The sequence below is a fragment of the Danio rerio genome, chromosome 11 (assembly GCF_049306965.1).
Source record: "Danio rerio strain Tuebingen ecotype United States chromosome 11, GRCz12tu, whole genome shotgun sequence".
NCBI lineage: Eukaryota > Metazoa > Chordata > Actinopteri > Cypriniformes > Danionidae > Danio > Danio rerio.
Genome location: NC_133186.1, coordinates 3,702,088 through 3,718,496, shown reverse-complemented (window position 1 = coordinate 3,718,496; position 16,409 = coordinate 3,702,088). Strand labels below are relative to the sequence as shown.

General features: G+C 35.1%; 1 protein-coding gene across 1 annotated transcript; it reads left to right on the top strand.

The window, feature by feature from the left end:
- The first annotated feature begins 72 nt into the window (after positions 1 to 72).
- itih3a.1 (inter-alpha-trypsin inhibitor heavy chain 3a, tandem duplicate 1) lies at positions 73 to 15,514 on the top strand. Its single transcript, NM_001020588.2, is given in 22 exon segments — positions 73 to 203; positions 361 to 393; positions 1,764 to 1,787; positions 2,113 to 2,267; positions 3,847 to 3,951; positions 4,035 to 4,197; positions 4,638 to 4,748; positions 5,320 to 5,448; positions 5,819 to 5,935; positions 6,028 to 6,196; positions 6,894 to 7,019; positions 7,268 to 7,449; positions 7,640 to 7,828; positions 8,380 to 8,519; positions 8,714 to 8,871; positions 9,142 to 9,168; positions 10,483 to 10,536; positions 10,635 to 10,748; positions 12,077 to 12,278; positions 13,517 to 13,689; positions 14,974 to 15,085; positions 15,167 to 15,514. Coding segments are annotated over 21 exon segments (2,607 nt in total). The 5' UTR covers positions 73 to 203; positions 361 to 375; the 3' UTR covers positions 15,306 to 15,514.
- The last annotated feature ends 895 nt before the right edge of the window (positions 15,515 to 16,409 follow it).

Sequence of the window (16,409 nt, the reverse complement as noted above, 5' to 3'; positions counted from 1 at the left end):
CACTAATTCTCCACTCCCACTCAGATGTGTATTTGCACAAGCACAAAATATACACAAAGGTTCAGAGTCTTCACAAATCCTGAATGCGGTAAAGTAGATGGTGTGCCATGTCTTCAAGGTGGATATTATGCATGTTTTTATACATCTCTTTAACTTCAGGGTCATATGAGACTCTCTTCATTTCAAAGAGCAATGGACAATGGGTAGGACTGCTTATTCTTTTAGTTTTTTCTGCACTGATAATAAGTTTTGAATATTTTAATAGATTAATGTGGTTGGTGCTCCTTTAAATGGTAATAAAAGGCCAAAAAAAAAAGTACTTTTTTTGGGACAGTAACGCATCCTTTTATACCCCATCAGCATGACGATACCACCATGACCAGACTCTTAAAGGTACTGTAACTACTTTCCTAAAAATCTAATATGCCATTAAATCATATACAGCAGTGGTTCTCAACCAGGGGAATGAGGCCCATAGAAGTGCCTTAGCAAACTTACAAATGAGTCTGTAACCTCAAATTATCTAACTACTTTATATATTAATGTATTTAACACCATGTCATAACTACACACAACGTGGCTACATGAAACGCTTTAAAAGGTATCTTTTCCATGTTAAAATAAGTTTTTGTCCTAACCACCAGCAACATAGATTTTTTCTAAAATTTCTATTTTAAAAATGTTTGAAAACATTTTAGTAAAAATTCTATTTCCACAATATGGCTGCAGAACAACAGCATATAAAGTACTACTGGTGTCATGATTTTGCTAAGTATCATGCGATCCTGGATTAACAATTTTTGTTCGAAAATGTAACCTATACCTCTAAACACAATCATAACTTGGAATGCACCGATCCCGCTACTTAGATCAGATATCATATCAGTTGGATGCAGCATATATTGGCTTGATGGGGTAACAGGCAGCTAGTACTAATCCAAATCCGATCTTGCGCATGCACTATGTTTTGTGTTTATAAGCAAACTAAGGTACTCTATTATAAGGCACTGGAAAGTTGTTATGTAGGCCAACTATATCCCAATTGTTCTAAAGCCATTCTTTATTTTAATGTGAAAAATAAATAAATATTCACATGGTTAAATTCATGTTCAGTTTAACGCTTCCCGTCGCTATGCCTGTCAATCTTTCTTTTTTCATTCACAGTTCAAACTACGTTCTGCCTTTGTTTATGACAATACACAAAACTTTCTCCCGGACTATTTGTTTCTATTACTATTAGTGGAGAAATGCATTTAGTTTTAGTTTTGCATGAGTTTAGTTTTAGTTTTAAACAATGAACAATAAACAACTGAATGTTTATTAACAAACGTTAACAAAGATGAATAGGTACTGTAATAAATGCAATGTTCGTAATTGGGTAAACTAACATCAACTAATATTGTACAATCTCCTCTTAAAGTGTTAAGTTAGCCTAAACAATAAATCTCAGAGATGAAATTTGAAATAATATTTCAAATCAATTAACTACTTTTGTTTATATACACATGTAAATTATATTTAATTAAGTTTTTAAAAAAAGATCAAATTAAAAAACAAGCAGTATAGTCAAAATACCAGAGCCAATATACTACAACAATAATAGCGAGACTTTCAGTTGAAAAGGTTAAGAACCACTGATGAACAGCATTGCAATTTTATTTTGAGAATTATAAACAAGTTAACTAATACACAGCATTAACTTTACTCTCTGTATAGTGAATGTGCAATCCCAAATAATTGTTTTCCTAATTGCCTCCTTACAGAAGCGAAGTGTGAGCAGTGCTGAGGTGGGAACTTTTCATTGTCTTCATTGTCTGTCAATGCAATTTTATTTGATTATACTCTGTATGAATATGCAATATTGCATAGAGAAAAATCAAAGTTGCAAAGTCTTTTGCCATTTGACTCCAGTTGTGTGATTTGCGGAGCTGAGTATTGAAAAGGTTTCATTAAAAGCATCTGCTTAAATTAATAAGAAATAAAATATCTTTGTTGCAACAAGTTTAGATATCAGTTACCCAGCAATGCACAGAAGTTAAGTGACAGGAGCAACAAAATGTGGAAATTACCAAATATATCACTGCTTCATTTCCTGTTTGTTTTTATTTTCAGATAGAGGTGCAGAGTGTGAAGGTGGACTGCAAAGTCACATCACGTTTCGCCCACACAGTCATGACCACTAAAGCTCTCAATAAGGCCAACGTCTCACAGGAAGTGTTCTTTGAGGTGGAGTTACCCAAGACCTCCTTCATCACCAACTTCAGCATGTCAGTTCATTTCCCTCTGAATTCATTTGATAAATCAATACTCCATATATGCTCCATTGATAAATCAATAAACCCATTACTGCACTGTAAAAATATCCGTCAATTAGTATATGTCCGCATTTTGTGATTCATGTTTATATTTTTGTAAATTTTGTCTTTGTTTTGGAATTGCATTATGGGACATTGATCTTTCTTCCAACAACCTGCTTCGAATGTTATCACTTAATGGGATGGGCGTTATCAGTGGTTATCAGATAGATATGGACCAGTAGGGGCCTTCTGTGCCTACTAGTAGCTCAGAAAGCTGTTATTATCCATCCACGTGGTTAAATCAACTATACTAACTAAGAAAACTCTAGATCCAGATCTGTTTTTACAAATCACTGTGACTGTTAAATTTAGGATAGGGGTAGACATTAATAAAATACAATTCATGGGAAATTGAATGAATAATATAAATATTTCTCATGGTTAATCCAACCCAGGCTCATTTTCAAAACGTAGTCTCGTGGACGTTTCTGGAGACCGCGAAATATGTAGCCGGAGGTACATATGGCTTTCTTTTTGTAAGCAAACGCTGAATTCCCATTCACACGGGGCTTCAGTGTCAACACTTGACAGAGGGCGTGTCTAAAGTTGGGGCTGACGCGATCGTCATAGACGCGTTAGCCAAAGAAATTAGTCAGCAATAGGCCACAGTCTGAGCTGGTTTATTTGCATACAAGCAATCGGATTGGCTGACGCTTCCATCGCCGCTAGAAAAGTTGAGAAACTTTTGCAGGGAGCATCACCCCTGTAATGGCGCGGACGGAAGTGAATGGGAAGCGTTGACGCTGACACCCCGTGTGAATGGGTTATGAGCCTGTGCTGGGTTAATCAGCTATACAAATTGAAAACACTTCAGATCCAGATGTGTTTTCTTACATTACTGTGATGATTGGGTTTAAGGTTGGGGTAGATGTTCAGAAAATACAATTTATAGGAAATTTTATAAATGATATAAATAATTCTTATTCTAATAATTCTATTAGAATTCTATTCTTATTCTAATAATTCTGATTCTAATAATTCTTAAACTTCCAGCCATCGCCGTATGTGATCTATAGCTGATTAACCATGTGGATAGATGATAACTAACTAGTAGGTGCAGAAGGCCCCTACTGGCCTATACCTATCAGCTAATAACCACTGATAATGCACATTCAATCGTGTGATAACATTCAAATCGGCTGGGAAAAAAAAGGTTTTTATGAACATTATTAATAGTTTGAAGTGATATATTGTCTGGGTTGGTGTTGTATATTGTGCAACAAAAATCTGCCATTGCATTTTCTGTTATTTTACAGACTTATTTCTCCATTTATTATTTCATCTACATTATATTGTTTTAAACTACTAAAACATCCATAAAAGTTCAACTGTAGAGTTTAAAATCAGAAGTCAACAGAGCAGATATCAAGCTCCCATAATGCAATTCACAACCGTAAATAAACAGGAAACACAAAATACGGAAACTGTTAATTAACAGATATATTTTACAGTGTGCAGCATGTTTTTTTTTTTTTTTTTTTTTATTTAGGGAGATTGATGGCAAGATGTACACTGGTGTGGTGAAGGAAAAAGAGAAGGCCCAGCAGCAGTATCAGAGGGCTGTTTCTTCAGGCCGGACTGCTGGTTTAGTCAAGTGGGAAGACAAAAACTAATAGCCAACACAACTTTTAGACTGCTTAATGCAAACTTGAAACTAACAAATTGATATTTTCCCAGGGCTTCGGGTAGAAAAATGGAAAAGTTTTCTGTTTCAGTGAACGTCGCAGCAAAGAGCAGTGTCACATTCATTCTGACCCATGAGGAACTTCTTCAGCGGAGGTTTAGCAAATATGAGCTCATGATCAGAGTCAAACCCAAACAGCTGGTCCAGCACTTTGAGGTTTATTATTAAACAACCACAGAAGATCTTAGAGCATGAAACTGAAGTCACATGTATATTTTTAAGAGTGAATTGCAAAAAGATTAAAAACTAATAATGTTTTTATTTTACATTTATACTTGTAAAAGATTTCAATTCTTTAAATGTAAAAGTAAACACTTTAATGTTACTTGCCAACTACCCACACATATAAACTCACCGGCCACTTTATTAGCTACACCTTACTAGTACCTGGTTGGTCCCCCTTTTTGCCTTCAGAATGCTATTTCAGTATAGCAGAATGCTATTTCAGGTGCAGCCAGATTTATTTTACTTCAAATGAATTATTTGATTTCATGATCAATAATTTTTATATCTATTTATTAATAATTCATAATAATAATAATAATAATAATAATAATAAACAAAAAAAAAGAGGAGTCCTGTCCTGTCATCCCCAGATAGTGGCAGATATCTACGAGCCTCAGGGAATTGCATTTGTGGATGCCTACGGTACATTCATCACCAATGAACTGCTGCCTCTAGTGGACAAAACTGTCACAGATAAGAAGGTAACTATTCAAAATTGTAAAGATGAATAGTATACAGGGTCATATATACAGGGTTTTTCCTGCCTCAAAATGAGGAGGTGGTGGTCCCAATCATGACATGTTTGCTACTTGAAACAAACACATTGGTCACACTTTATTTTAATGGTCAGTTTGCTAAATTTAAGACTGTTAGATTGTAGACTGTTAGGTTGGGGATTAGGGTTAGTGCAAGTTATAGTCAGTAAATGTCTGTTGAAGGACCAGTATCAACAGATATTAAGCAGACAGTCTGCTAATACTCAAATGGACCATCAAAATCAAGTGTTACAAACACATTTTGCAGTACTGTAATCTTATCAAGTAAGAAATTATCTTGTGACAGATTTAACAGAAGGCTAATATTAAAATGTAAGTAAATACATGACCAGTGATTGAGCATTATTGTGACTGCCTGCCTGATTTTTGTCAAAAGGCTAAGGTGATGCAAAATTTGAGGTGGTGGAGGTTATATGGAATAGTGAATAATAACATATCAGTATCTTCGTTGGATATAAGTAATGGTATTAATGATGATTATTTAACTTTTGTTCAGGCCCATGTGTCTTTCTCTCCAACACTGGATCAACAGAGGAAATGCACCGAGTGTGACGGCACACTTATTGATGGAGATTTCTTCATTACGTATGATGTCAATCGTCCTCATGACATCGGTGACATCCAGGTCAAATTTCATTAGGACATTAAAGCATGCATGAGAAGAAAAATACAATTTTTTTTGTGTCCTGTCCATATAAGTTATACTCTTATGTATTGAAACTTAAATCCAGACATTGTCATTAGTCCATCGACTTCAGTTTCCTTTTGGTATTTTTAAATAATAAAATGCATAAATAATGCATATTGGGTAGGCTAAATTAAATATATGCTGTAAAAGTTGGCGGTTCATTCCGCAGTGGTGACCCCAGATTAATAAAGGGACAAAGCCAAAAAGAAAACAAATGAATGAATGAATAAAATGTTGCATTAATTGACTAATAAAATGGCCAAAAAATGACTAACAGTAAATGATAAATCATGTTTACTGTCTGCAGATTGTGAACGGATACTTTGTGCATTTTTTTGCACCAGCCAATCTTCCACGCGTGCCAAAGATGGTTGTTTTTGTAATAGACAACAGTTACTCTATGGTGGGAAATAAAATGGCACAGGTGAGATGTGAAGTGTTAAATAATGGCAGAATACTGTTTTCAATAGATTGTCAATATTTTGAACATATATCTGCCTTTGTTGCTGGAATCAGACCAAAGAAGCTTTGGGGACCATTCTGGGTGAACTCCCCGAAGACGACTACTTTGCGATCATAGTCTTTTCCACCACTTTCGTTGTATGGCGGCCATATTTAAGCAAAGCAACTGAGGAAAATGTGAAAGAAGCCCAAGAATATGTCAAAACAATTGAAGTTATTGGTGGTAAGTATGAAAATGGAATATATATATAAAAAAGTTATTATTGACCAAATTATTAACATTATTAATTTGGTACAACACTTCTGTTTTCTCTCAAGAAGCTCACAGATCTAAAGCTTTTTCTATGTACACAAAGTGAAGTTTATTTATAAACTTATTTTAAGAGGATCACGTGCTTATGATTGCTTGCGGCGGGTTCCGCATTATCCAATTTATGATTTACCAATCAGACTATTCCTGAAGCTGCTATAAATACCCCAAGTTCCATATAACAGCCATCTTTATTTTGAAGAAGCCCCTTTCCACCCCTTTCCACCCACTTCTCCTAAATGGGTGGCACAGTGGCCCGTTGGTGAGCACTGTTGCCTCGCAGCAAGAACGTCACTGGTTCTAGTCAACGCTTCTGTGCGGAGTTTACACGTTCTCCCTGTGCTCACGTGGGTTTCTCCCAGGTTCCCCGGTTTCCTCCGACCGTCCTGAAACATGCAACTTAAGTTAATTGAATAATTAAAATCTTCACCATAGACATGCTCCTAATAAGTAGTTATCTCAAGAGCAATCTGTTCATTAGCTACTACAGCATGGGGAGTTGTCGAAATCTACCTGAGCTCAAACTCTCCTCTCGCCTTGCAAACAGGAGGAAAATAAAATTAATTCAGCACAATTATTTAGATGTGAGAAACTTTTGTTTTTGCCTCAGGTACAGAATTGCATGATGCAACTATACATGGTGTGGAAATGCTGTACGCAGCACAAAGGAATGGTACAGCGCCAAAGAATATGGTACTGATGATGATCTTGCTGACTGATGGACAACCAAACCAATGTATGTAACAATACCAACAACAATGTTTCTGTTATTTTCTATGACGTGTAGCTTTAATAAAGATACAAACTAACCCCAACACATCTTATACCCCCCCAAAAAAAAAAAAATTCAAATTTTCAAGTTTAATTTAAACACAGCATTGTATCACTCAGTTATTTGCAGCATGCTTTTTGTAGTATGTTAGTCAGATAATTTGCAGAATGTTGTTTTATGTCTTGGAAATCATAGTTTGTACTCCTTTTTAGATCCAAGATCTCTTCCTGAGATCCAAGAGAGCATTCGCAAAGCCATCGATGGGAACATCACTCTGTTCGGTTTGGCCTTTGGTAACGATGCAGATTATGGATTTTTGGATACTTTAAGCAAGCAAAACAATGGCATTGTTCGCAGAATTTATGAGGACTCAGACGCTCCGCTTCAGCTGAAGGTAGCAATCTTCACAAATTACTGATTTCATGCAAATTCGGGTTATGATTTTAAGTTACATTTAGCTGGGTTTAAATAATAAATAATGATTAATGGATCAGTACCTTCATTGCATGTTGTTGAGATGTTAAACTTAATAGCTAGTATGATGACTTAAATTATTGCTAATATTGTAAACTATTTCATTAAAGGGATTTTATGAAGAAGTGTCAAGTCCTCTACTGTCAGAGGTGAATTTTCACTATCCGGACAACACAGTTAACTCATTGACAAGAAGTCATTTTAAACAGCTATTCAACGGCTCTGAGATCATGGTTGCTGGTCGACTTGATGACTTAAATGACATAAACAACTTCGACATTGAAGTTTCTGCACAAGGGGTGAGTAAACCATCTGTAGATCCTGTGAAAAAATACATAATTCCAGTACTGTCTGGAAAAAAAAAATAATAAAAAAAATAAAAATAAAAAAAAAAAAAATCGCAAATTATGGCCAAAATGTGGACATTGGTGGTTGGATTATTTGAGGTTTAATTTATACATTCCTGTACGTGTAAAAAAATGTAATTCTGATAACTGGTAAATGTAATGGTGTATGTAATTTTTGTGTATCAAGAAAAACTGAGTAGGGTTTGTTTGCTGAAGTTATGGAGACCCACATGTCAAAGCTATGTTGTCAGCAAGATACCGCTGTACCCATCAGTTATAACATCTACACCTACTCCACACCTAAACCCAACCATCATAGTTATTAACGTCTACACCTACCCCAACCCTAAACCCAACCTGCATAGGTATTAACGACTACACCTTCCCCAACCCTAAACCAAACAATCATCGTTATTAACATCTACACCTTCCCCAACCTTAAACCTTAAACCCAACCATCATAGTTTTAACATCTTAATCTTACTTTGTTTATTGTGCAACAGTTTGACAACAATTTTGAGATCAAAGGTCAGGCAAATGCACAAAAGTGGGATACAATCTTTCCTGATGACGAATATATCTTTGGGGACTTCACCGAGCGTCTCTGGGCATATCTGACCATCCAAGAGCTCTTGGAAAAAAAGTGAGTTTGAGAAAACGTGATTTTAGCATGCTAACCTAAAACTCTTATGGGTCAACACAATAGAACTTTCCATAGTTAACTCCACATGAAAATATAGCATAGAATAATATTTTTTTATATTTAATCCTCATTTATAATCATTTATCCAGACCATCTCAATTCAATTTAAATATGTAGCCATTATTTTCTGACAGAGACCAGGGAACACCAGAGGAGAAAGGCAATGCCACTGCTGATGCTTTGAGCCTTTCGTTAAAATACAACTTCGTTACACCTCTTACCTCCATGGTCGTTACTAAACCGGAAGATGAATTCAACAATGACATATTAATTGCTGACAAGTTGACTGAAGGTATGACTAAACCAGCAGAACGTTTGTGAATCTCTGAAGCCCATGCATATAAGAAATTCTCAATAAGTACATTTACATGGACACCATCAATCTAATTTTAAAATGATTAAGGCAATACCTGGATTATTAGTCTACCATGTAAACATTTTTAATGACCTTAATCTGACTAAAGTCATAATAAAACTAAACAGAAATGGAATTAAGACTACTTTAATAAGTACTTTTAACCAGTTTCATGGCACTTACTTTTTTTTCAACACTAATTCACAGAGGAACGTGGAAAACTTCAGAGATATGGTAAGTCAATGCATTAGCACTTATTAATTCAAGTTACATATTTTAAAATTTGCTTTAAAGGACTTACTCTAATTGTTACGTTTGATATTCCATAAGTTCTGGGTCCGAATGCACCAAACTGCAGATCACAAAACCAAATTAAAATGCACACAATTCCTTTATTTTGTGCCAACACAAATCGACTGAGTTAATTTATTTGTTTTATGTTAAATCTACTAAAGATTTGTAAAAACGATTAAGTTGTCCAAAAAAAACCTTAATGGTGAAGCGTCGAGCGCAAGTGATTTACATGTTAAGTCAAAGTCGCAAAGACGCGAATAGACATCCTGCGGCACGAATGACGCGTGAATCTTTCAAGTTGGAAAATCTGAACTTCAGTGGACATTCGCGCCACGTTAACCAATCAGGAGCTTGTAAGAGCATGATTATGATGTAGCACCTGTTGTTGGTGTACTGGGGGGATATTCTCCTGCCAACGTGGGACAACAGCTCATAAAACTGGGCTCGGCTCAGTCTGAAACATCGCTTAAAGCTTCCATCATCCAGATCCAGTTTATGGAGGAGTTGATGAACTCACAGAGCTGGGTGCACCTCTGAAAGGATGTAGTGGACTCAGACACGGCTTTGAACAAATCTATGCTGTTTTTCAGCCTTCCTAAAGCACATAAAGCACAGCTACTCTCTTGATAAAATCCATGTCAGCCATTTAGCTACCAAGCTAGAGTCACCGGGCAGGCAGAAGCCCTGCCCATGACGTGAATCCGTGTCAACGATGAAGTAAATTTGACGCACGAATGAAGCGAGTAAACTAAAAAATGATCACGCGTCTAATTACGTGCGAAGAGTGCTATTTATTTGCGCATGCCGTGTCTGGTGCGAACACTGCATAAGAGTTGTGTTGTTTTAACTCATTTTAAATAAGTTTAAGCAAGCAGAAAAAGCCATTTTTCGAGTTTAATTTGCTAAGCTTCCATATTAGCCAGACCTGATAGCAAAGGATCTAACATTTAAGCTATCTCTTTTAGTCTTGTGATGAATAATATACAAACATCTTTTATGTAAAATATCCTGCTCAGGACAGTAACTGAGCAAGATCATACAAAATGCACCAATTCTGTGAGATATTATGAATAACTAAACTATTGGTGTCATAAATGGACATTGTACGAGCCTGAAAACTTGTAATTTATTACTATTTGTGACTTAAAGTTTGTCTTAAAGTTGTCTTAACATTTATTTAAACCTGGAAATTACATCAAAGCAAATTAAATATTCTTGTGCAATTGTTTTTGTATTTTATTTATTTAATTTTAGGTTTTGCAGGTTACTCAGCCATGCCAGTCAGCTCACATGCACCTACATATTATGGTATGTCATTGGCATTGCACTGCCTATTATGGGATGCTGGTAAATGTTCCTAAGGCGCATCAGCAATGTTTGTGTTTACAATTTGTCAAATGTAACAGTTGATGGAGATCCACATTTCATCATTGAGCTGCCAGATAAGAATGATGCTCTGTGCTTTAACATTGATGACGAACCTGGTACCATTTTCAACCTGGTTAGAGACCCACTTACAGGTCAGAACAACTTTTCAGCTTTAATATTTCAAATGGACTATACAATATATTAATAGATTTTTTTTTAACTTTGCTATATGAAGCAATTTTATAGCAAAGGGCATAAATTCAGCTGCTGAAGACAAAGTTCATGAGTCCCGCTTTATATTAAAGGTGCTGTATGTAAGTTTTTGACTCTTTTAAAGCATAATAATACCATAATATGTCTGCGGATATTGAAGAAACATGCCAAGTGAACATTCTTGTTTATCTAAAAAACAATGGTTAAGTTAGATATTCTTGTGCTTTCCGTGCCGGGCCGTCTGTCTTTGTTTTGATCCTTTTAACTCGCCCAATGCCAGTTTAGCCAATTATATTTCAGCACCCCGGGTTGCCTTGGTAAAAAACGTGAAATGCACCCACAACCGAAATGCAACCGAAAGTAGCAGACTCCGAAATGAGACGCAAATTCAGAGTTCCACATGAGGTGGTTATTAATTAATATTATGAATGTAAACATTAGGTGAGCAGGTTACATTGTAACCCCCTAACAACACGATATGTGATGAGATTTGCAGTGATAAGCAATTTGGCTGTTTGCACCAGACAAAACATGACAGAAATTTAAATACAGCCATTCAGAAGCACAGAATAGTGCACTCACTGCACTCCAACGAAATGGTAAAGTACATAATCTAATTAATACATATTAAACCTCTTTAACATTATTAAAATGTACATGTTGAATCACTGATATGTGTTGGTCTGCACTGATTAACAGGTTTAAAGTTTAATTTCAAACAATTTATTTTCAAGATCCGAGGTGAAAAATCAGAAATATATTCCTTCTATCATGTGCCGTTGCTTATTTAGAACACGATTTAAAATCACTTAAATCAACCTTTAGGCTCGATAGTCATAAACACTCCTGTTGATGTTGTCAATCTGGCAACCTGTGCTTGCGTGTGTTTAAATTAGGAGTGCAATAGCTAGTTAAACCACTGGGTGTAAAACCTACATACTGCACCTTTAAGGGTTTAAAAATAAGTCATAAGGAAGGCCATTTTGCATAAGCCTTTTCAACTAAACTACATTCATTTTAGTGAATGAGCACTGTCACATGCATACTCACCAAACAGGCAGGTGCTTTAACATAGGAGAGCCACAATTAAATATGTATTTTGCTAAAATATTGTTTTTTAGATAGTAAATGGGCCATGATTAAACCATTCAATCAATAAATTCACCACTGACCCTTCTGCAGGATCATGCAAAAGTATATTAATACTGAAAAAAGTACCATTTCTAAATGTTTTAGGCCTTTCGTTTGGTTTCTTGATCCTCCACAGGTATTGTGGTCAATGGCCAAACCATTGGTGATAAGAAAGTCGTTCCAGGGAAAAAGGTAAACACCTATTTTGGGCGCTTTGGGATCATCCATGAGAAGTTTGATGTCAGAATGACTGTGAGCACAAAGGAAATCTCAGTAATCGAGAAAGGAAAACATGTAAAACTGTTCTGGGCTGAAGCTGCTACGGTTAAAGGGCCCAAGTAAGATTTGCACTTATTCATTTAAATGAGTATCAAGGTTTACATGGAAATCTTTTGCTTTTGATGCAACAAAATTTCTTTTGAAAAGAGAGATGAGAGAGCAATCTCATTAGAATTTAAAGTGACAGTCACCAAAATGGCACAACTATGATGAAAGCCTAAAAGGGTCAGTTTCAAAGAGCTATGAAACATTATGGGCTCTATTTTAACAAACTAGACACAAAGTCTTAAGTGCATGGCACAAAGGCATTAAGAGCATGTCTGAATCCACTTTTGCTATTTTAAGGATAGAAAAATATGATGTGTGCCCTGGCTTGTGGATTTTACTTATTCTCTTAACGAGTTATAAGTGTGTTTTGAGCATAACATGCATTAAACCAATCTTTTATTAAACCAACCAGTATTTATTTCCCATTCCCTTTAAAAGTCAGTTACATCACACCATGGCACATTTGCCTTTTACATGGGGAACTTTGTAAGTGTAAAAACTTAAACGCTTCACTGGCGAAAAAACAGTTAAAGACCATCTGCAGCGCGAGGAAAAGGAACGAGCCTCCTCCATTTGGGCTCTTTACCTTCTCTTTACTTTTACTCCTTTACTTTGGTGGAGTAAGGAAATGGTGGAAACTCACTCCACTGAAGACATCCAACAGTCTACAAATTTAATTTCATTTGTTAAGCGCATTTGTTTTAAAACTATTTCTAGCAAAGCACCAACAATGCGCCTTAACAATACCTCCTTTTTAGACCAGCACACCCATATGTCCACAAAGTGGCGCAAATTTATTTGCCATTTAAACAACGTGGTGCAAAATGTGAATATTACAGTTGCACTGGTCTGAAAATAGCAACAAATCAAGTCAAAACGTCTTGCGCCGGGTGTATGATAGGGCTCCATATCTATAGTATTTTAAGCTGAAACTGCACACTTGCACTCAGGAATCATCAAAAACCTATTTTACATTTTGTAAAAAGGTGCATAACAGGTCTCCTTTAAAACTGCATTTACACAAACTTGATTAATCCAAATGCCTCTTCCTAGACCAAAACAAAGCATCTGTATATAACTTCTGAATCAAAGATTGGTGGGATGACATATTGCATTTCTTCCCCAACAAAAAAAAATTACTTTTATTACAATACAACAAACTGTCCATGTAAACACATTGTGATCTAAATGAAATGTGTACCTTTTAAAAGAAGTTGTACAAAGACTCCGCTGTTCTTCTTTTTTCCAGCATGGATCTGCAGGTGAACAAAGATCGTAGTTTAACAGTGACTTTGAGAAATTCTGTCAAATTTCTTATCATCCTGCACAAAGTCTGGGAGAGGCATCCGTATCATCAAGACTATCTTGGATTCTACACCTTGGACAGTCACCTCTTTTCAAGCAATGTCCATGGCCTGCTTGGTAAGCTAAAAAAAAAAAAAGTACAACAATACATGTAACGTATTACTTTATATACATTGTTATTTTAGTATCACTAATATTATCGTAATTTTAAATAGTTACATACAATAAAAAAAATTTATATAATATTTTACTAGATATTTTTCAAGATACTCAGCTTAAAGTGCAATTTAAAGCCTTAACTAGGTTAATTTAGGCAGGTTAGGATAATTAGGCTAGTCATTGTATAATGATGGCTTGTTCTGCAGACAATTGAAAATAAATTTTGCTTAAGGGGACTAATAATATTGACCTTAAAATGTATTTTAAAAAATTTAAATCAGCTTTTATTCTAGCAGATATAAAACAAATAAGACTTATTATTTACTTATTATATTAAAAAATATTTTAGGAAATACCTTCCTTACTCTGTTCAACATCACTATAAAATTCCTTGCTCTGTTCAACATCACTTGGGAAATATTTGAAAGAGAAAAATCACAGTAAGGTTAATAATTTTCATCTACTGTACATTGGATCCTATATTACTAGTTTAAACAGAAAACATTAATAAGCACTTTTATTCAGCCTTTTTATATTTTAAAATTCTTCTTTTCACTTATAAAGCTTTGCACAATTTTGCCCCGGCCTATGTCAGCGAGCTTATTAGGCCATATACAGCTTGCAGATTCTTAAGATCACATGATCAGTTTCTTTTGTCTGTCCCTCTGTCTCGCTGCAAGTCAAAGGGTGATCGAGCTTTCAGTGTTGCGGCCCCAAGGCTCTGGAATAGTCTCCCTCTGAATATCAGAATCTCTCCTTCTTTGGATGCTTTTAAATCTAACTTAAAGACACATTTTTACTCTCTTGCCTTTGACTGATACATGCATGTTATTTTTGTATTATTTATATTTTAGTATTACTTTTAAATATATTTTATTGTATTTTTAATACCAGTTATTTTTAGTTTTATTGTCTAGTTTATTTTATTGTAAAGCACTTTGGATCAACTACGGTTGTGTTAAATTATGCTCTATAAATAAAGTTTGCCTTGCCTTGCCTTGCCTTGCCTTCAGCCTAAAATTTTAACATTAACAATTTTTACATCATGCATTCAAGTATTCAAGTAATTTAGTGTTTATATTTTATCCTAAACCACTTATATAAAGAATTATACTGTAATCTTGTTTAAAAATTTAATATGCAAAAAATACAGTAAATCTTGTTCAACTTCCTATCCGTTAATACTGTAAATCATTGAGCAGCACATACTCTTACTGCTCTCATGTGTTCACATTTCTTTAGGTCAGTTCTACCATGGACTGGAATTTAAAGTGGGTGAACCATTTCCAGGAAAGGATCCAAACAAAGTAGATGCCATCATGTCAGTGAAAGGACAAGAGCTTGTAGTTACCAGGTACATTTAAGAACCTACGATTCACCTTTGCACTTAACATGAAGGATTTGATGTTACCATACTATTATTCTGTGTCAACAGGGGTTTCCAGAGAGATTTTAGACAGGATGTGAAAAATGGAGAACAAGTGCCCTGTTGGTTCATTCATAATAATGGCACTGGACTGCTTGATGGAGTTCTTACAGACTACATCGTCTCTGGTCTATTCAAGACAATTTGAGAACAAGTCATCTCAAGTCATATTAGAAACAAGTATTATGAGATCGCAATTCTTCAACATACAGCAAAACAGAAATAATTGACAGTCTTAGTACTTGTTTTTAATACACATATATTTTCAATACACATACCAGCCAAGTTTCTTTACTCTCTCTTCTCTGAGAAAGACACTGTATGGTTTGTATTTCAATAAAAAAAAGAAATGTGAAACAGCTTTGTGTTGTTACTATGCCAGTGGCACATGTTAATGCACCTGATGGGAAAAACAAACCTTTTCAAAACTCTGAACCATTTGAAACATCAAAATGATATAAAGAAAATACTGAGAAATCAATCCTGAGCTTGGTTTTTAACAGCAGATGGCGATGTATGCTCTACAAACACATGTGCTCTGCTTGCATCAAACACTTACAAATACCACTAGAACCTAAATAAATTATTAAATAAGATAGGTAAAGTTTACAAATAAGTAAATAGCAATTGTGCTCATAGTGAACTGTTTATTAATGAACTACATTAATCTTATGATAAAAAAACGAACTTACATGACTTGCCGAAAGCGCAAGAGCTCTTTCTCATGAGCATTTGCGTGTTTAGATATAGATTGTCTATATCTTTTAGATCATCCAATATTTATTTTTTCCTGTGCTAGTAGGACATATTTGATTAAATAATGCATCATTTGGATATTTAAACGTGCATGTCTTGTCTTAAATATGGCTAAATAACATAATTTAGCAACAAACGAAAACTGTGCACATAATAATCATAATATTGACATTAATTCCAACTAACACAAAATAGATTCTCGAGAATTGGACTCAGCTCAGTGTTTAGAGTGGTTTAGTGTCAATTACAATGAAAATCTTAACCTTGTATCCACAATTATGTAGCCCTACATCATTAATGAATTTTATTGATACAGAATAATAATTGATAATAAATTTATTGATACAGAAATTATTTTTGTTGCTCACCTTCACTCTGTAAAACGTATAGGCCTGCGTTTGCACAGATTTCAGAAACATTTGGGGATGAAGGGCGACATCTTTAACGTCTACCTCTCGGTGGCTTCATATTTCAGTTACTCTGAACTGTAAAGCCC